This window comes from Pipistrellus kuhlii, unplaced genomic scaffold (genome assembly GCF_014108245.1).
Source record: "Pipistrellus kuhlii isolate mPipKuh1 unplaced genomic scaffold, mPipKuh1.p scaffold_m20_p_3, whole genome shotgun sequence".
Taxonomy (NCBI): domain Eukaryota; kingdom Metazoa; phylum Chordata; class Mammalia; order Chiroptera; family Vespertilionidae; genus Pipistrellus; species Pipistrellus kuhlii.
The window spans coordinates 52,506,689-52,529,547 of record NW_023425529.1 but is presented as its reverse complement, the minus strand read 5'-3'; the positions used below and the strand labels follow the sequence as shown (position 1 = coordinate 52,529,547).

The 22,859-nt window shown below is 36.2% G+C and overlaps 1 protein-coding gene across 15 annotated transcripts in view; it reads right to left on the bottom strand.

Moving 5' to 3' along the window:
* Positions 1–22,859, bottom strand: part of USP15 (ubiquitin specific peptidase 15) — a 116,899-nt gene that overhangs the window by 71,294 nt on the left and 22,746 nt on the right. For 14 of the 15 annotated variants that reach the window (XR_004990913.2, XR_006742861.1, XR_006742862.1 and 11 more), the window contains exons 2-3: positions 16,552–16,679; positions 12,208–12,338 (exon numbers count right to left, since the gene is read on the bottom strand). Coding sequence is in view for 12 of the 15 variants with exons in the window: in XM_036455027.2 (XP_036310920.1) it covers positions 12,208–12,338; positions 16,552–16,679 (259 nt within the window). In the remaining 3 variants the exon portion in view is untranslated. Of the gene's footprint in view, positions 1–8,898; positions 9,476–12,207; positions 12,339–16,551; positions 16,680–22,859 lie in introns of those variants that run through there. The other variant, XM_045588207.1, reaches the window with a different exon arrangement.

Below are 22,859 nucleotides of genomic sequence, written 5' to 3'. Positions count from 1 at the left end.
GTGTCTTATATTAATTTGTTCTCCCAAAGTTGCGCTAGGTCTTATTTTCAGGGGATGTCTTATCCTTCCATGCACTAGGTCTTATTTTCGGAGGATGTCTTATTTTTGGGGATTTGGGAAAACACGGTAGTACTTCTAAAAGTAGTGTATTAAAAAGCTATTCTTGTTTGGGATGATGAAAAATTTTGGAAATAGTAGTGACGGTTGCACAACATCCTGATTATAATTACTGCCACTGACTTTTGTACTAAAAATGGCAAATTTTAGGTTTTATATACTTTATAATAAAAATTTTTAAAGGAAACAAAAATTTAAAAAGCTGTCCTTTTAAACAAAATATCTTGTCTTCCAACTATTTCTGATTTAAAAGTACCATACCATGTGAGTGATTATAGCACTACAGCACAGAAAATTAATTATCATTTTTATGTATTCATGTTATGATATGTAAATTATTTGTTTATATAATATTGATTTTATTTTTATTTATCTGAAGTTTCCTACATTCATTAAAAATGTTTGCACTGAAAATAATCATTTAAAATGATGGCTATGAAGATTAACAGAAAGAAACAGGCTTATAAAAACAGATAGTTATATTTATCTATTATTATAAGCATTAAAACATATATTTGAGCCAAAACCAGTTTGGCTCCGTGGTAGAGCGGCAGTCTGCGGACTGAAAGGTCCCAGGTTCGATTCCGGTCAAGGGCATGTATATTGGTTGCGGGCACATCCCCGGAAGGGGGTGTTCAAGAGGCAGCTGGTTGATGTTTCTCTGTCATCGACGTTCTTAATTCTCTCTCCTCCCTTTCTCTCTGTAAAAAATCAATAAAATATATTAAAAACAACAACAACATATATTTGAAATTTAAGCCTGTTAGGTTATTATTCAAAAATAATAGTTATGTTTAAGAATTAGAGGTGACAGTTAAAATGGTTTGTTTTAAAAGTAAATTATGTTGTGTTGTTATAAATAAGGAGCAAGCACATGGTAAAATCTGGCTCCTTGTCCAAAAATATAAGACTGATGACTATATAAAAGTATTTCTGCCCTGGCAAGGCGCTCAGTTTTTGGAGCATTTTCCTATACACTAAAAGGTTGCAGGTTCCATCTCCAGTAGCAGTGAGTACAGGAGGCAACTGATTAATGTCTCTCTCTCTCTCACATCAATGTTTCATTCTCCTCCTCCTTCCCTCGCCCCCCCTTGCTTCCTCGCTCTTTAAAATCAATCAAACATCCTCGGGTGAGGATTAAAAAATATATATTTCCATTAATTCAAGGCCACATAGGAGGTAAAGCCTTTTTACTAAGTTATTGAGGGAAATACAAGTTTATGCTGAATTAAATAAATGTTTTCTAATATTCACAGCAAAATAAATTCCATTTGCCCATTTTGCTGTGAATATTAGAAAACATTTTGTATAAAGCCATATCTATATAAAGAAAAGTCTAAGTGACCACTATGACTGGTCCACTGAATGACTGGTCAACCAGTTGCTATGACGCACACTGACCACCAGGGGCAGACACTCAACACAGGAGCTGCCCCTGGTGGTCAATGCTTTCCCAAGGCCAACCTCCTGTGGTCCCTGCCTCCCGCCACCGGCCTCCCCCATGGGAGCTGGCCCCAATTGGCCCTGATCAGGACTGGGTGAGAAGGCCCTGATGGACTCTGATGGTTGGCCTACCCATGCATGCATTCATACACCAGGCCTCTAGTTACCTAATAATATAGAAACATGCAAATTAACCATCATTCCGCTATCACAGTCAATCAGAGTATGCAAATTAACCCAACAAATATGGAGGTTAATTTGCATATGGGAGTGGTTGGGAGGGGTGTGACGCCTGCTGTGAGGGGAAGCAGGGCAGCAGAGGGAACTAGCTACAGGAACAGCGCTCCAGACAGAAGCGAGGATTTGCTGGCTCCCAGCAGGCTGGGAGCAAAGCCAGGGGAAGGAAGGCCTATTCTTACATGAATATCGTGCAACAGGCCTCTAGTGAAATGTATTTAATAAACTTAATGTATGAAAGCTTACAGAAACTTTATTTCATTCCAAATAATGTATATATCCCCCTCTGGATACAGAGAGTAATTTCTAAAGAAATCCGTTAGGCCTGAATGGACACAATTACTAGTTTTGAGGAGTGAGGTACCTTCATTTTTGTAGCACTTACTAAGCACCTATACTTAGTGCTAGGTGTAACAGGTGAATTAGACTTAGGCTCTGAAGTTAGAATGAGAACACCTAGTGGTAAAGACAGACAAGTAGAGAGGTATAACACAAAGATGAAATCATACTAGTAGTTGTTAATACTAACAAATCCTACATGTTATTTTCTATCTACAAATATTTAAGGATGTGTCTTTTCAAAAACAAGGACTCAAACATAACACCATTATCGCAACTAAAATAATTTAAATGAATCCCTTAATAAAAATTATCTAGTCAATGTTCAAATTGTCTTTATTTATTTTTTTAATATATTTTATTGATTTTTTACAGAGAGGAAGAGAGAGGGATAGAGAGTTAGAAACATCGATGAGAGAGAATCATAGATCAGCCGCCTCTTGCACACCCCCTACCGGGGACGTGCCCGCAACCAAGGTACATGTCCTTGACCGGAATCAAACCCGGGACCTTTCAGTCTGCAGGCCAAAGCTCTATCCATTGAGCCAAACTGGTTTTGGCAAATTGTCTTTATTTTTAACATATTGTTTGAATCAGAGTCCAAATAAAACTGACATATTACAATCAATAAAGTCTCTTCAATATATTTTAACTGAAAAGTAGACTTTTCATTTTTGCAATATTTATTTTATTTTTTTAAAATACATTTTATTGATTTTTTACAGAGAGGAAGGGAAAGAGATAGAGAGCTAGAAACGTCGATGAGAGAGAAACATTGACCAGCTGCCTCTTGCACACCCCCTACCGGGGATGTGCCCGCAACCAATGTACATGCCCTTGACTAAAATCGAACCTGGGATCTTTCAGTCCGCAGACCGCCGCTCTACCACTGAGCCAAACCGGTTTCGGCTATTTTTGCAATATTTATTGACTATTTCATAAATGTTGAGATGTATTCTAAATAAGATGCAAGTAATACTTAATTATCTCCTTTCTTGTGATGTAAGCATAAGTTAACCAGTGCCTAGAATGAAATGGGAAAACTATGACCCACAAGCTAAATCTGACTCACCATCTATTTTTGTAAATAACATTTTACTGGAACACAGCCATACCCATTCATTTATGTATCATGTATGGCTGTTTTTGCACCCAAAACAACAGAGATAAGTAGTTTCCACAGAGACCATTTTAGTCCACAAAGCTAAAAATATTTACTATCTAGCCCTTTATAGAAAATGGTGACTCCTATGGCCAATAATTCATTAGATCTTTTAAAAATTTGCTCAGTAATATTTTGTATTTTTCAGTAGAAAAAGTTTTTATTGGTTTATTCCTAAAAAGTTTGATACTACAAGCATTATTTTAAAATTCAACTTTATTTGCTGATATGTAATTGACTTTTATATATTGACCTTATAGCCAGCTATCTTGCTAAACCTAATTATTAATTCTAATTGTTTATTAGTACAATTTTTTGATATTTTCAACATATAAAATGCCTTATGGTTTTATATTTATTTATTTACTTATTTATCTATTTTTTGCAAAAGGCCACTAGTATTTTATTATAATTCCTTATAAAGTTAAAAAGAGAGGCAGATCCTTCTAAGTAAAAGATTGTAAATCAACAAAGGTCCATTCCATTAAAAATAAAATCATAAAAAACATTAAAAATTTTAAGATAACAAAGAGGATCCTCAAACAGCATTCTGGCTTTTACCATGCAATCCTTCTACAATCACAACTTTAGGGATTATAACAGCTTCTGAATTCTCAGAATTCTAGATGAACCATGTGACTTTTTAAGGTATAAAAATTGACCATTGCTCTTAAGTTTTTAGTTGTCTCTCCAATGCAAAAAATTGCTGTTCTTGATCTTTTTTTTGGGACACACACACATACACACACACACACACAGACACACACACACACACACATCTCATTTATTTGCATCATTTCCTGGGCTTACTCTTACAGGAACTGGATTGCAGGGCACCATACAGGCCACAGGTATTGAAGCTTCAAGAGCAGAGAACAATGACTTACGGTAAAGGTGATTTCAGATGTAAAAAGGAGATGATTCCCTGGGAGGACCTCAGACTGAATGTTACAATCACTGGGATGGTATAGAAACTCATAAAATCCTTGATATACCATAGTTATAGGACACTGATCTCCTAGGAACATTTCTTCATTGGTCATATGTAGATTATTACCAAACGCAGTTGGCTTGACTCTGGCCAGGAACTGAGAGGGGCTGCATCGTACATACTCTGGCTGTTCTCCAGAGGATGTCCAAATCAGAGAAAAAAAGAGGTGCTGCGCTCTTAACACCAGAAAAAACCTTCATCTGGCCAGAGACCAAGGCAACATCCATTTTGGAACCTGTTTTTATTTTTTAATCTTTATTCTTTCAGGTTTTTTTCCTTGGATCACTAAACTGGCTAAAACCTCCGAAATAGTTACCCTTGTCTTGTCACTGATCTGAGAGGAAGAGCTTTGAAAATTTTACCAATAGTATATTTGCATAGCTTCTACTCCTAGCTTTCTATTTCTGAGTTTAAAAAAAATCATGCATGAATATTGAGTTTTATCAAATGCTTTTTCTGTACCTATTGAAATTATTTTTCTTTATTCAGCTGATACCAAAATTATAAGTGATTTTCAAAGTTAAATAAAAATTTCATTAAAAACCCAGTTTATCCATTTTTATTTGACCTTTTTACTTATTGCTGGATTTGCCTTGCTAATATAGTGTTTAGAAATTAAGTATCTATGTATAAAAGTAAGACTAGCCTGTAATTATTTTTTAATAATGCCCTTCAAGGTTGTGTCAAATTTATGCTAGCCACAAAATAAGTTAGGAAGTATGCCTTCTATTTTTGGAAAAGTTTGAAAGGATTGGTATATTTCTTCCTTAAATATTTGATAGAATATACTGATGAAACTTTTTGGACTTGCATTTTACTTTGTGGGAAGGTTTTTATTTAATGATTCTATTTCTTTAATCACAAAGTGCAATTCAGACTTTTGTTTCTCAGTTTCAACATTAAGTTGTATTTTTGTAAAATCTTGTCCATTTAAGCTAAATTTCCAAATTATTGCATAAAGCTGTTCAAAAACGTAATCTTTAAAAAAGTCTTTATTTAGGCTGTTATGATATTCCCTTTTCATTCCTAAATAGTTATTTGTGCCTATTCTCTTTTTATTCTTGACCAATCTTGCCAGGACTCATCTTTATTTTACTGGTCTAAGTTTACTGTTTTTGTAATGAGTAAACTTTTTTCATTTGGTGTGGGTTTTTTTTTCCTGTTTTATTAACGTCTACTATACATTATTATTTCTTCATTAGGCTGAATTTCTTTTTCTTCTCTTAACTTCTTGAGACAACAGATTTTTAGTATTTCTTCTTTTCCAATATATCCATTTAGCTATAAAATTCCTTCTAAAGATGGCTTTAGTCACCTTCTATGTTGTATTATTCTATTATTCAGTTGAAAGTATCAGACAGTTTTAGAATACAAAATAAATCTATCTTCTGCACTAAGTGCTCTGCATGTCATTAGTCGGTTAATCACGTTGTTCAAATCTGCTTCCAAGCTCACTCATGTGACTGTTGGCAGGCCTCAGTTCCTCTACAGCTGTTGACAGAGACTTCAGTTCCTCATCACGTGAGTCTCTGTAGGCTGCCTACATGGCATACTGTTTCACTCAGTGACTGATGCAAAAGAGAGCACCCCCAAGTTAAACCTACCCGTATATTTGTAAACTAATCTCTGAATTGACATACTGTCACTTCTGCCATATTTTAACAGTCACATAAACCAACTGTGATCCAATGTGGGAAGTTATACACCAGTGTGAATACCCTGTGGTGGGTGGAGATCAATGGGAAGCATCTTTGAGACTGGCTACCCTCTAGCCCCCAATATGTCACAGTCTCTCCCTGCAAGATGCAAAATACACCCAAACCATATAAAGGCTCCCATTAGTCTCATTCCATTATGACATCAACTCAAAGTTCAGAAACCTGTGATCTATAACTTATTCAGGTACAGATGAGGATCCTTGGATATAGATCCTTATGTATCTTGAGTACAGTTCCTTTTGATCTATAGGCCTGTGAACTAAGTTGTAAGTCATCTGACACACATACACCCAGAATAAAATAATGGGACATGCAGAAGGTAATCTTTTAGATATTCCTTTAAAAAGGGGAAAAAGAGAAGGTATAAAGGAGTCAATTGCCCTTAGAAATTCTGAAATCCACCTAGGCAAATACTGGAAGACTTTTGATTAAGTTTCACTTCTGCCCTTTCCTAAAAATGACTCTTCATAACATTTGGTTCTGTTTTCTGAGTTATGCTTTTTGTGAAAGTTAGCACATGTTTACTGTTGAGTAAACTCTTTGTCTGATTCCTGCTTGTCTGGGAGGTAAAAGGCCTTTCGTTTTATACTGTCTCTTCAGTCAAGATGGCAATAGTTCTTGAAAACACTGTAGGTCTCCAGTGCATTTCACTGGAGTTCATTCCATTAGACAAGTCACACACACAATTGTCCACTAGGTAAGTCCTCTCTACCTTGGGTTTAAGGAGAGGGGCAATGCCCTTAAACTTCTCTTAAGCCTTATTTTTCTTAGAAGCCCAAATGCTGAAAGGAGGTGTGACGTATATTCCAAAATTTGTTTTCCTGCCAATCAAGAAACTAATTTATTCAATAAATAAAAATATAAGGTGAGAGAAGAGGTGGGAAACTATTAAAACAGACTTAAAAGATATAAATATATTTACCAATACTTATTACCTTTATTATTAGCAATTTCTTTCAAATTAAATGTATTGAGGTGACATGGCTAATAACTCTATGCAAATTTCAAGTGTACAATTCTTTATTATATAATTGGTATACTGCATTATGTGCTTATCACTCATAGTCTAGTTTCCCTCTATCACTATATATTTTACTGCCTTTACCCCCTTCATCCTTCCTCTTTGGTATCCTCAAATTGTTGTATGTGTCTATAAGTTTGTTTTGTTCATTTGTTGCTTTCTTTTTTTCAAACAAGTAATAAATATTTGTTCAAGGGTCTTAAGAGTTTACAAACTGGGAAAACAGCTAGGCAAAAACCCAGAAGTATTCTAAAGAAGAAAAAAGTTAAGAGTTCTTATAGTAAAGAAGTACATTCTAAAGAACTATTAGACTTGCAGTCTTAGCCCTAAGATTGGTCCAGGCTAGTTATCAGTCAGATAACAGATCATTTCAGTGCAGATCACTGGTGGTCTGTGAGGTCCAAAAGGTTGGTGAACGCTGGTAAATGATTGATGTCAGGAGGTCTGGCTATGTCTAGTGGACTAGATAACAATGTCAGATGGGTATCAGATGGCCTAGATAACTGAGTCCTTCAAAGGTAATCAGAGGATTATTTGATGCACGCAGATCTACTATATCTACTGGGACAAATCACTCAACCTTCATGAGCCTCAGTCTTCCCATTCAATGACATGCTCAATGGTGAACAGACAAGGCCTTAACTTGGAGAACTCAGGTGAGTTGTTGTCTCTGTTGCTTTCCATTTTATATCCCACATGAAATCATATGGCTCTTATCCTTTTCTATTTGACTTATTTTATTTAGCATGATATTCTCAAGATTCATCCATACTGTCACAAATGGCAATATGTCATCCTTTCTTATGGCCAATTATAATTACCATGACTTCTTTGTCCAATCATCTATCAAAGGATTTAGGTTGTTTCCATGTCTTAGCTGCTATGAATAACATATTTTTACAGTATATGTTTTTAAAACATTTCAGATACCCTAAAGAGGAATTTTCCATAGTAGCTGTATCAGTTTACATTCTCACCAGCAGTGTCTTGAGGGTTACTTTTTCTTCACACATTATCTCCACCTCTTGTTATTTCTTGTCTTATTGATAATAGCTATTCTAACAGCTGTGAGGTGATATCACACTGTGGTTTTGATTTGCATTTCTTTTATAGCTAATGAAGGTGATCATCTTTTTATAAGTTCTTTAAAGGCTTTTTGAGGTACCACCATTAACTTTTCTGAGGTCTTAACAATGACTTTTATAATCGCATCCTAGGCTTCAACTTCAGATCATACTTTACCGAGAGTGCCCTAAGTTTGATCTTTGCTCAAACATTTCTTAGTTTTAGCACTGTCTCCCAACTGGAGAGGCTAGAAATCTTCAAAACTAGAAGGTCTTGCCTCCTTTTTATATAACACTAGAGGCCTGGTGCATGAATTTGTGCACCAGTAGGGTCCCAAAGCCTGACCTGCGGGATCAGACCAAAACTGGTTCTCCAACATAGTCCCAGATTTTGAGAGGGTAGAGGACAGGCCAAGGGACCTCACCAGCACATGATCAGGGCTGTGGAAGGATGCCAGAGAGGGACCACAGGAGGGCTCCAGGGCCTGTCTCGCTCAGTCATGGTCTGCCAGACCACAGCAGCAAGCTAACCTACTGGTTAAGAGTATCTGACCCCTGGTGGTCAGTGCACGTCATAGTGAGCGGTTGAGCAGCCTTACATAACATTAATATATTACACTTTAATTGGTTGAACGGCTGACTGGACAACTGAACACTTAGCATATTAGGCTTTTATTATATAGGATTCCTTTCTTTCTCTTATTAATCCTATTATATAGGATTCTCTTTCTCTTCTCACATCTGACTATATAGACCTCTCAACATTTTGGCTTATTGTTCAGTTCATTTTTTTTAACCTTTCAATTTACTGCAATTGATGTATTGCTAACCTTTCTGGTACCTTATACCAAAGACCACTTTCTTCAAGGTTTCCTCACTTTCTTTTAAGCCCTCACTAGCAACCTACTCAATTTCTGAAATTCCACTACCAATTTATTCAAGGCTCTGTAGACTTTCATTAATACTTAAAAGTCCTCACAGCTTTTACCACTGCCAGGTTCCAAAAACACCATCACATTCCAAGTTTTTTAGGCAGCACACTCCTATAGATATCAAAATCAGTATTACCTATCTACTGCTGCATAATAAAGTATCCCCAAACTCAGCAGCTTCATAAAGCATATATCTCACATAGTTTCTTGGGTTAAGAATCTAGAGCAGCTTAGCTGGATTGTTCTGGCTTGGAGTTTACATGAGATTGTTGTCAAGCTTTATGAGGGCCGGGGCTTCAACTATTTGGAAGCTCAAATGAGACTGGAGGAGTCACTTCCAAGCTTATTTGTGATTGTTGGTAGGTCTGTTCCTCTCTTGTCCAGTGATCTTAGTTCCTTACTGTGTGAGGCTCTCCAAAGGCTGTCTGAGTATACAGTTGAATTTCCCAGACTAAGAAATGAGAGAGCATAAGGGCATGCACACACAGGATGTAAGCCAAGTTGTCTTTTATAACCTAATCTTTTCTTTTTTAATGAAGTATAATTGACATAAAAGATTGTTAGTTTCAAGTGTACAACATAACGATTTGATATTTGTATCTACTGCCAAATGAATGCCACAATAAATCTAGTTAACAACCTTCTTGTGAGGGCCCGAGGATCAATTTGCATATTACCTCTTTATTATATAGGATTGTTTTGCCAAAAAAGCAGTGCTGCATAGTGATTAAGAAAATAGTCAGGCTGCTTTAGTTTATAAACTGATATATCTCTCTAAAACAGTGTTTTTCAACCTTTTTTGGGCAAAGGCACACTTGTTTCATGAAAAAAATCACGAGGCACACCACCATTAGAAAATGTTAAAAAATTTAACTCTGTGCCTATATTGACTATATATAAAGTAATTCTCTTGAATAGGAATCAAATAAACACAAAGAAAGTATTTTATAATTACTTTATTATGAAATATTAAGTAAACAAAATAGTGAAAAATTATAAAATTCTTGTCTTGTCTGCACCTACGGCACACCAGGCAACATCTCTGTGCCGCGGAACAGCGGTTGAAAAACGCTGCTCTAAAAGGCCCTGAATCTCGCTTACTTCTGTTCTCATTTCTTCATCTATAAAATGGAGATAACAATCTTTCCTCATAGGGTTTTCTGTGAGGATTAATTTAGTTAATAATGTATAGTAACCCCTCTTATCCATGGTGGATACGTTCTAGGACCTTCAGTGTATGCCAGAAACCATAAATAGGACTGAATCTACATACTAGTAGACTATGTTTTATCTTTTATATATATACTTATAATAAAGTTTATTTATAAATCAGGCACAGTAAGAGCTTAACAATAACCAATATAAAATAGAACACATAACAATATAATGAAATAAATGTTTTGTGAATGTGATCTCTCTCTCTCTCTCCAACCCATCTGATGGGTTAGATGGCTACTAAGTGATTCATTGGGCAGGTAAAAGATATATGCTGGGCCAAGGGATGATTCACATCCCAGGAAAATGGAGAAAGAAGGTATGAGCCCTAGCTGGTTTGGCTCAGTAGACAGAGTGTTGGCCTGCAAACTGAAGGTTCCTGGATTTGATTCCAACCAAGGGCACATGCCCAGGTTGTGGGCTGGATTCCCAGTGGGGGGGAATGCAGGAGGCAGATGATTGATGATTCTCATTACTGATGTTTCTATCTCTCCTTTTCTCTCTGAAATCAATAAAAATAGAATTACAAAAAAAGATGTGAGATTTCAACATGCTACGTAGAATGGCATGCAACTGAAAACTTATGAATTATTTAATTCTTGAATTTTTCTATTTAATATTTTTTGGATAATGATTAAATGTAGGTAACTGAAACCATGTAAAGCAAAATTGTGAGTAAAGAGGGTTACTTTTATGTGCTTGTAACAGTGGCTGGTATATCCTATCTAATAAAAGAGTTATATGCAAATCAACTGCACATCTGCTAAACCCACTAGCCAATCAGGAGTGAGTATGCAAATTAACCCAACCAAGATAGGTGCAGCCACAGAGTGAGCAGGAGGCTTGAGTTTCCCCAGCAATAGAGGAAGCCAAGCTTTCCACATACCCTGGCCTGCCTGGACGCCACTCAAAGCTACAAAGTTTCAATTACAGAAGATAAATAAATCCCAACAAAAATGGCGGTGGCCATGGAGATGGAGAGAGCAGGAAGCTTGAGTTTCCCCTGGCAATGGAGGACACCAAGCTTCCACAGCCCTGGCCTGCCTTAGCCTCTGCTAAAGGGTACAAAGTTTCAATTATAGAAGATAAATAAATCCCAACAAAAATAGTTGTGGCTACGGAGCAAGCAGGAGGTTTGGCTCCGCTCAAAGCTACAAAGTTTTAAGATAAATAAATCCCAGATACCAAGGCCTCCGCTTGGGTTGCCAGGGGGTGTGGATGGCCTGCAAACTACCACAGGCCCACTGCCCAGGCTGCCCACGACCCCCGAGCCCCCACCATGATCCAAGACACCTTTCAGGGGAAATCAGCTGGACCCTACCCAGGCACCAGGCCTTTATCCTATCTAATAAAAGAATAATATGCAAATTGACCATCACTCCAACACACAAGATGGCTTCCCCCATGTGGACACAAGATGGCCGCCACAAGATATCCAGCATGGAAGGGCTGTTGGGAGGGACCAGGACTGCAAGGGAGGACAGTTGTAGGCAATCAGGCCAGCAAGGGAGGGCAATTGGGAGGGACCAGGCCCGCAAGGGAGGGCAGTTGGGGGCAATCAAGCCTGCAGGGGAGGGCAGTTAGGGGCCAACAGGTTGGCAGGGGAGCAGTTAGGCATCAATTAGGCTAGCAGAGAAGTGGTTAGAAGGTGATCAAGCTGGCAGACAGAAGTGGTTAGGGGCAATTAGGAAGGCAGGCAGGCGAGCAGTTGGGAGCCAGCAGTCCTGGATTGTGAGAAGGATCCCAGATTAGAGAGGGTGTAGGCTGGGCTGAGGGACACCCCTCCACTACCATGCACAAATTCGTGCACCAGGCCTCTAGTAGTATATGATGGTTGCTGCACAACATACAACAACATTTTATAGTTCTTTATCTCAAATATAATTGATAAGGCTTCACAAGTCACTTAACAATAAAGTGTGAATTGTTCAGGAAAAACATTTCTAATCAGTTATTTTTAATATGTACCTTTCGTGCTATTGGTTCCTGACCTTCCATCAAAGTATACCAGCTGACAAGTTTATTCCAGCCCTCAGTTGGCAACAGTATGTAATCCAATTCATCAATAAGATGCTCCTTAAGTGATTGGGCATCACCATCTGTAAAAGGAAAAACAAATTCAATACATTAAAAACAACAACAACCATACATTCCTCTAAACACTCGGGCCGTACACATCACAAATTACTTAAATTCATGAAAATTAATTAAAATATCTAAATAAGTTTTGAAGAAAGCTCTGAAAATGCTCACATCTAAATCTATATATTCCAAAATAAATTGTTGCTTTAAAAAGTTTCAATGTTTAACATTAGTCAAGCAACAATGTTTAAAAACATAATTTTTTTATTAGTCTCAAAAAAATATAATAAGATATAATTGTTAGCCAAGGGGCCTAAAAAAATAGTGTTTTTCAAATATTTTCAGTATCAGAGATCCGTCACATGGTAATAGTGGTCATTCTAGCATTAGCTGATAAAGGAAACTCAAAAAACAAATCAATAACCTTTCATAATGACTCCAAAGCACATGGGGCTGGAAACCATGATGGAAATCACAAGAGAGCATCCTGTGAACCAGCTCATTATTCTAGAAGGCCCATAATCTAGACTCTTCCCTAGAGCTAAAGTGGAAGTAGTTTTTCAGATATGATTCTAATTCTATGATCCACTTTCAAAATTCTGTTTAAACTAAAAATTTAATACAGGGCAGGCCAGAGATCTTGAATTATACCTACATCACAGTCCTACTTGGATATTCACTTATTATTATCTGGTCCTTTAGATCAATTTTCAAAGTACAGACACAGAAATAGTTTATTAAGTTATAAACAACATAAAGGAAATTCTCTCTGAGCCAGTCTTAAATGATCAAGCATGGAAAACTAAATTGCTCTTGGTAGAATTTCAATAATAAGAACATACTATTCTTATTAGATATAAAAACATAAATTAAGCAGGAAAAATGCTGAAGGGTCTAAGAGATTATTTATTCTATATAGGATCAACCTAGGTCACCACAGAATCATACTGAATTTGAGAAAGTTTATATTATATAGAGCAGAAATGGAAAATCTCTAGATTTTATAATATGGACCTCAATAGTAGATGTAAATGAAGTATTACTTTTTAAAGTCAATTTTTTTAAACCTTACTTGTCATTTTTAATTCTTGATGAAAACTGAAATTTGCAACAGTATCAAAACATTCTGAAGACATAAAACAACACTATAAGTATAATTTATTATGATATATAATGCAGCAGATAACCAACCATGTTATCTCAGTCACTCCTCAAAGCAATCCTATAAAATAGGTATTTTCCTTTTAGATTAGAAAATATATTCAGGGAAATTGAGTAACTTGCCCAAGATCATATATCCAGAAAATTGCACATATATTAAAAAATGTTGTTATAGAAAATTCTTTTATTTCCATTAATTTTCTACTATTATGAAATATCTCCATTTTTATTAAACAGATTTCAAGGTCACACAAACAGAAAATTAGTGAGATGTGATTCAAATCCTTTTACTCTCATCCATTTTCTTTCACTATAACAAAATGTTTCAAAGAAAACTTAGAAAAAAAGTTTAAAATTAAGACTTCAATGCTGTTTTCCACAATAATCGAGAGTTGGAGTAAATGATTTTATTATATACCAGAATGTAAACAGTTTACATTCTGATAAACTGTATCCATATTTGTATCTAGTAGTCAAAATAAAATGATATTTAGAGGGAGAAAACATCCATAAACACAGAATAGCTGATATTTGTTACTTTTGTGTTTACAATATATAATTGATATATAATAAACTGCACATACTTAAAATGTACAGTTTGATAAGTTCTGACATATCAATACCAGTGTGAAACCATCACCACTACCAAAATGATGAACATTATCTGCTGGAAACCGATCATAGTTGCACTAATAAAGAGAAGTGGACAGGGAATCCAGGAGGCTGGTCAACCTTAATTGCTCTGAAAGGTCGGAGCTAATCACTCATTGTTTAGTTGAGACATTGGTAGCTGAAGCAGCCTCCACCTGTTAGTCTTACATAAATTCTTGCTGATTGGCTATTATTGGAATTTCCTGCCTAAAGGATGTGGGTGTATCCCATAACTTTAATAAAAGGGATAGCAAAGCCAGAGTGGGGTTCCAGCCTGGCCCCCAATATTCCCCAAATTAATACTTTTCTGGTCTCTTTCATTTGTGTGTGTCCTCCTCCAGAACCTGAGCCTGAACCCTGAACCTCGCAGGATGTGAAAGGGGCTCCCACACATATTCATCTCCTGCAGTTTTCCTTGTAGCCTTTTGTAATCTCTCCTTTCTGTCCATCCAAGTCAACCTTCCTATTGTGAGAAAACCACTTATTTGTGCTTTGCAACTACAGACTATTTTGCATGTACTAGAATTGTATATGAAAATTATGTGTGATTTTTGCTACCTTAGGCAAATCTGCATTTTCTAGAATCTTAGCTAAAAATACAATGTACTGTTTTATACAGCTTCGTTTATGCTGCATAATTTTCTTGAGACGCATTTATGATTTTACGAATTAACAAGAGGCCTGGTGCACGGATTTGTGCACCAGTGGGATTCCTTGACCTGGCCTGTACCCTCTTGCAACTTGGGACCCTTAGGGGAATGTCGAACTGCCAGTTTCTACATGATCCCCATGCACCGGGCCTCTACTATGCATATAAGATCTTTGGTGAATCTCTTCCTATCCTCTCCCCTCCCCCTTCCCTCTGAGATTTATCAGTCTGTTCTATGTTTCCATGACTGCATTTAAGCTTTTGTATAGATAGTTCATTTCTTTTAATCGCTCAGTAGAATTTCATTATATACCGTGTTTCCCCGAAATTAAGACATCCTCAGAAAATAAGACCTACTTACAGGTCTCCTTCTGAGTGAAATATAAGGCATCCCCCGAAAATAAGGTTCCCCCCCCCCAGGCTAAATATGAGAGATTTGGTCCACTGATTCTGAAAGAAATGAAGTCATAAGAAATTCACCAGGAAATTCAGGAATTGGATTGTTATGATGATGTTCCAGAAGATGATGACATGATTGTCATTGAATAAATGAGTAAATTCTTGATACTATAGGATTCACAGTTTGTCTGGTTTGTGTTGACAACTACCATACCGTATACCAGGTGTCCTCAAACTTTTTAAAGTGGGGGCCAGATCACGGTCCCTCAGAGAGCTGGAGGGCCGGACTATATGAACTACTAATTCCTACTGTAATACCTCGGCTGCGCTCACTGCCCAAAAAACCTGGCGGGCCGGATCAGACTCCTCTGTGGGCCGCATGTGGCCCGCAGGCCGTAGTTTGAAGACGCCTGCCGTATACAGTATAAATTTCCTTTATTTTCATTTAACAATAAATGTGTACCGTATTCTTCTTCATGGAAAAATAAGACATACCCTGAAAATAAGACCTAGCACATCTTTGGGAGCAAAAATTAATATAAGACACTGTCTTATTTTCGGGGAAACAGGGTACATATATTTGTTTATCCATTCAGCTGTTGATGGGTATTTTGGATTGCTGCCAATTTTTTCTATTACAAATAATACTGTTATAAACATTTGTGTCCAAGTTTCTATATGAATATATACTTTCATTTTTCTTAGGCGAATGCCTAAGAATGGAATGGTTGGTTCCTATGGTAAATATACTTAGTGTTTTAGAAAACTGCCAGACTATCATTCCTAGAAAGTGTATTAAAGTTCCACATCCTTGTCAACACTTGGTATGGGGTCAGTCTTTTAAACTTTAATTATTTTAATACATGTATTATGGTTTTAATCTTCATTTCTTTAATGACTAATAATGTTGAATATCTATGCATGTGCTTTTTGAAAACTTCTCTGGTGAAACATCTGTTCAAATCTTTGCCCACATTTTCCACTGGGCTTTATTAATGCAAAGATCCAAGAATGTAAACATACGTTACAGTTAGTGCTCCCCAACTTAAAAATATCTGTATCCATTAGGAAAAACAATATACAACACAACATTCCCCCCAAATAATAAGGTAACACTTTCTAACTTACATTATTTATTTAAACGTTTAAATAATAATAAACCTATATATCATCATAAATGAAAAACAAAATTTGTCACGATATAAGGTAATTTACAGAATAATCTGAGTTCATTATATCAAACTATAATACAAAGAAATTTCTAGTTTATCAATTTATGTACTAATGTACACATTTCTGTGTTCCATACGTTGACTATAACTATTTGAAAGAAACACATTTAAAATTTGAATGAAAGAAGAAAATACTACCTTTGAGAAGTCCGGAGTTATCAATGGGTCCAGGATATACATTTTGATCTCCCATCTGGTACTTGTCCCAACTGTCAAAGCCAACATATTTTTTCCACTGTTTGAACCAGCGACTATCAACTAGGTACCTAAAAAAGAAAAATTGGTAAAGGAAAACCTGGAACTATAGGAACAGCACAGAAGCTATTTTTAATACAGTAAATCCTCATTTTAACAAACTTTGGATTTTAATGGACAAAATTTGTGGTGAAAATTAACACCGTTAATTTTAAAGTGCTTTTAACCAAGATTTGCTTATAATTAAATTAACAGGTTATTTTATTATTAATTCACAGTTTAAAAAATACATATTTTATTGATTTTTTTACAGAGAGGAAGGGAGAGGGACAGAGTTAGAAACATCGATGAGAGAAACATCAATCAGCTGCCTCCTACACACTCCCTACAGGGTATGTGTCAGCAACCAAAGTACATGACCTTGACTGAAATTGAACCTGGGACCCTTGAGTCCGTAGGGTGACGCTCTATCCACTGAGCCAAACCAGCCAGGACTCACAGTTATTTTTAATACATTTTAGCGATCCGGCCATATGTTGAAAAAAAAACAACACTAGCAATTTTGCTGACATAAATATTACATATCTACAATTATAGCCTATATTTAAATCCAAAAGTCACTACTTATAAGTAATGTTGGAGTAATTGCTGCATCACCCTCAGTAACTGGTTATGTTGTCACCTAGCCTGACTTTCTGCAGCAGTTTGAACACATGCTGGGTGCGCTAGCCCCAACCCTGTGCATTTGTATATTGAGATGACTGGTGAATGCATGTACTTACTAGACCTATTCATATAAATTTTTAAATTACTATAATACATATAGGAAAGTTTTCTTGAAATTAAGTGTTTTATACAAACTTAATTTTAATTACATACAGTCTACACAAGTAAAAATTGGTGAATTTGTAAATTTTTTAACATATGCATTCTGAGAACTTACTTTATTATATAACAGACATTTGGCTATAACGTACAAGCCCTCACCAGAATTGGTCTGTTATACCAAGGTCTTACTATATTTCATTATATATATATTAAAGTATGTACCTACTTCAAAGATTATTGAGAGTAATTTTAATGTTGCAGTATTTTAAGAAAAATATTTCACTTGTATAAAGTATTATTTCTATTATTCTATATATCTACTATTAGATAATAAGTATTGACATACACATTTTAAAAAATTCCTTATAGCACTTTAAAAAAAATGCAAGTAATATCTTTTCATTAAAATATTTGCCAGCTTAAAATTCAAATGGTAATCATAAAGATCAAAACAAATTTTACAATGTAATGTGATAAAATATAATAAGAAAAATGGTTCTTTTGCAAAAAATTTACAAATACCATCTGTTAATTTCATATATTTTAGTGTTGACTATACTTATTATTATCAAAGTTATTTTTTAACTTAACAAATAATTTGTTTCTTTGCCAAAACTGTCTCCAACTACACTGTCTCCAACTGTTTCTCATACATTAGTATAATCTACTAGGACAGTGGTCAGCAAACTCATTAGACAACAGAGTCAAATATCAACAATACAACGATTGAAATTTCTTTTGAGAGCCAAATTTTTTAAACTTAAACTTCTTCTTACGCCACTTCTTTAAAATAGACTCGACCAGGCCTTGGTATTTTGTGGAAGAGCCACACTCAAGAGGCCTAACAGCTGCATGTGGCTCGCGAGCCAGTTTGCCGACCATGGTACTAGGACAAGCAGGATTGATATATGATTGATTTTTGTAAGTGTATCACACCAATTATTTAATTATATTTATCTTATTTAAAAAAAAATTAGATTCTCATTAGGTGACCAGTGACAGATAAAAGTAAAATAATAGTTCTCTAGTAAAGAGAGCATAAAAAAAATCATAAGCGTAAAGATTTTTATAAATTTATTCTGACTATATTATACCTACTATGAAATACTGCCTTGTCACTGGTTCATAATTCTCTTCCAAAAACATTCCCCCCACATTTAACCAGGTTCAATCACAAACAAAATGAAAAGTAAAGTTAACAAGACATGTAAACAAGTTTTTAGATCATCATTATGTTTTTGTGCTTACTATATATAGTACTATTAGAATGTCTGAAAATCTTTGAAGCAAATACATCAACCTAACAAAACACCACTATTCTTAAAGAATATTCATCAAATTTAATTCCTTAAAAGTAGATATGAGGGGGAAAAAAAGTGGATATGGCAGAATTTCTATACATCAATACTCCAAACCCACTATTAGGGTTGTGCAACTAAGAGCCCCAAATCATCAAATTAGAGATTTATGAGGGAAAAAATATTATTAGACTCATAAGAGAACCCTATTTCTAAAACAAATAGTTTAGAGTAGTATTGAGTTTATATGTTAAACTGATAATAAACAAAATTACACTAAATTGTATTTCACCCATCAAAAAATTTTTACTTTCTCCTTTGCAATTTGAACAAGTGTTTCAGACATTTCATTTGCTTTCTCTGCAAAAAAATGTCACACAAAATGATCTTTCCCTTATTCCATTCATCTTTATTTCTATCATTGTTCCAATTTCACAGTGTCTTAGTTTAATCCTGGTATATTTTAAGGCAAGTTCCCCCAACTTGTTTGTGTTGCAAATTGTCTTAACTATCTTTGCCATCTGCTCTTCCATATGAATTTTATAAACAGCTTATTAAGTTACACACACACACACACACACACAATAACCATCAAAAAACAGTTTAACATGTTGACTGAAATTGTTTTAAAATTTATAGATTAACAATCTATATATAGAAGAAGCCTAAGCGACCGAATGACTGGTTGCTATGACACGCATTGACCACGAGGGGGCAGACACTAAAAGTAGGAGCTGTTCCCTGGAGGACAGTATGCTCCTACAGCCAACCTCTCGTGGTCCCTCCCCTCAGTTGATCAACCTCCTGGGGTTCCTTCCCCCAGTCAGCCAAACCCCCTCAGTCCCTCTCCCTGGCAATCTGCCAACCTCCAGTGGTCCCTCCCTGGCCAACTTCCTGCAGCCCCTCCCTCCACTCAATCCACACACCCCAATTGGCCCCAATCACTGGCAAGGCCAAGGCACCTATCCATGCACGAATGCATGCACTGGGCTTCTAGTAATATCATAATTTAAAATGCAATTTATAAAATTTACTTTAAAAACTATTAGTGAAATAGTATCAAAATTTTATTTATTTAACCCTTTGCACTCCGAACCATTCTGGACATTGGCTACCAGCTCTTCGACGCTACTTTGCGGCGGACACGTGCGTTGAATTAACTCAATTCCCCGTAATCACTAATTAACTGCAATGTCCCCCCTGAGAAGGGACATCCGAGTGATATGCTAGAATTCCGATGTCCCCTGAGAGGGGACAGCGGAGTACAAAGGGTTAAAAGTTATTTCTAAATGATGGTGCTTTATCTCCCCAAGTATGCAATATATTCTTCACAGTTATAGTGAAGACTTGCACTTGGCAGTGTTCCTACATAACATGATATCATTATGAGAGGAGACTCTCCCATTTGATGACTATTTGGCTGCTTTCAACACTATTTTCAATTGCAAATGGACATCATACTTATATTACAGACAATATATATCTTACTTATTGAAGTAAAGAAATATGAGAGAAGTAGAAAAAATGGGAGCATCTATTACAGAAACAGTGTGTAGTCTTCTTAGGTTACTCACAAAAGACAATTATTAGATAAGTAGTCAAATCAAAATTTAGGACATTTACATATATTTGTTGTACTGTAAAAACTCTACTCCTAATCTATGAATCTGCTAAAATCCCAATTCCTCAACTTGAATTGACAAAAGCCTAGAAAAAAATCAATAGCTCATCAAGATTACAAATGAATGAACAAAGACCTGAATTTATACATGCTCAACAGCACTCTCAATCCTTGGTATACTCTTAATCCTTGGTATAACAGCACTCTTAATCTTGGTATACAAATAAGCCCAATTTTATCTTCTGAGTTTCTTTTTTGAATAGTTATAATTATTTGAAAAATTGCTATTTCATGACTTTTATTCTTCACAAATAGTCATAACTATTATTTCAGGATGAAAGCTAAATTCTTAACATTGCCTAACAGATCTTTTTAAATGATTAAAATTATAATTAAAATTATACTTTAATAAAATAATCAACATATAAACCAAGAAGACAAAACCGAGTCCATTAGCAGGGTCAAATGACACATAAGAATTCAATCTATCTATATAAAGAGGGAATATGCAAATTGACTGTCACAAAGATGGTGGCACCTGCAGGGTTTCTGTAACCCAAGATGGCTGTGCCCACAGCAGAGGATGAGTTGCCGTAACAAGTCTTAAGGAGCAATCAGTAGCGACCCTAGCCAGCCCCATCCCCCCCGCCCGGTGGGGCTTGATGGGGGACCTCAAGATGCATCCCCTGCCCTGATGCTGGGCCGGGAGACCTCAGGCCATGCCTCTCATCCCATACCGGGGGGCGTGAGGCTGCGCCCCCACCAGGCAGGGCTTGACGGACCCTGAGGCTGTGTCCCCCGCCCAGTGGCTCTATTTTATTAATCAGTATATTTTGATCATTAGATTCCTTGTTCATTTATTTTAATTTTTAGATTTAATTGTTGATATGTGTTTATTGCCATTTTATTATTCATATTTTTACCTTTTTTCTCCTCCTTCTTCTTAAAGAAGACCCTACAACATTTTATGTAATACTAGCTTGGTGATGATGAAATCCTTTTCCCTTTTTCTTGTCTGGGAAGTTCTTTACATGTCCTTCAATTCTAAATGAAGTGTAGTCTAGTTTTAGGTGTAAATACTAGTTTTCTTTTGTTTTTTTGTTTTTTAAATATATTTTATTTATTTTTTACAGAGAGGAAGAGAGGGATAGAGAGTTAGAAACATCTATGAGAGAGAATCATAGATCAGCTGCCTCTTGCACAACCCCCATTGGGGTTTGTTACACAACCAAGGTACATGCCCTTGACCGGAATCGAACCTGGGACCTTTCAGTCTGCACAATGACGCTCTATCCACTGAGCCAAACCGGATTCGGCTAAATCCTAGTTTTTAATCAATCACTTTTGAGTATTTCTTCCCAATCCCTTCTGGCCTGGAAAGTTTCTGCTGAGAAATCAGCTGACAATCTTATGGGCCCACCCTTGCAGGTAACTAACTGTTTTTCTCTTCCTGCTTTTAAGATTCACACTGGCTTTAACCTTTGGCATTTTAATTATGGCATGTCTTGGTGTAGGCCTCTCTGGGTTCATCTTGTTTGGGACTTTCTGAACTTCTTGGACTTATATGTCTATTTCTTTCATGTGGTTGGGGAAGTGTTCTGTCATTTTTTCAAATAGGTTTTCAATTTCTTGCTCCCTTTCTTCTCCTTCTAGAACACCTATGATGTGAATGTTGGTATGCTTGAAGTTATCCAATCTTCATATGCTTTGGACTTTTTCTTTTTGCTCTTCTGATTGGGTATTTTTTGCTTCCTCATATTCGAAATCACTGATTTGATTATCGGGGTTCTCTACTTTACACTTGATTCTCTGTAAATTATTCTTCATTTCAGATAGTGTATACTTCATTTGTGAGTGTTCTTTTTTTATGTCATTGATATTCTAAATTCCTTGAAGTTAATCACTAAGTTTTAAAGATATCATCAAGTTCCTTGAAACTTCTTATAACCATTGTCTTAAAATCTGTATAAGGTAGTTTGCTTGCTTTCATTTCATTTAGTTATGGAGATTTCTTCTATTCTTTCATTTGTGACTTTTTTTTTTTTTTTTTTTTTTTTTTGTCTCTGCATTCTGGCTGTTTCCCTGCGTTTGTTTCTACCTATTAAGTAGAGCTGCTATGTTACCTTGAATTGGCAGAGTAGCCTTGTGTATTAGGTGTTCTATAGAGCCCAGTGACTCAGCCTCCCCAATCACCTAAGCTGGACACTAGGTGCACCCCTGTGTGGGCTGTGTGTGCACTGTCCTGTTGTAGTTGACCCTGCTTACTGTTGACATCACTGAGAGGGACTGGCCCCCAGGCCAACTGGCTGTGAGGACCAGCTACAACTACCCAGAAGAGCTGCTCTGCAGGAGCCACCCCTATGGAACAGAACTTGATTCAGTGGGGTTTTGGAGCTGAGTCTGACCCGTGAGTGTGTCACTCATGGATATGGTAGGGCTGCGATCTGGTGTGGTCTGAAGCTGACCACTGAATACACTGGCTCTGGGGCCTCCTGAGAGATGCA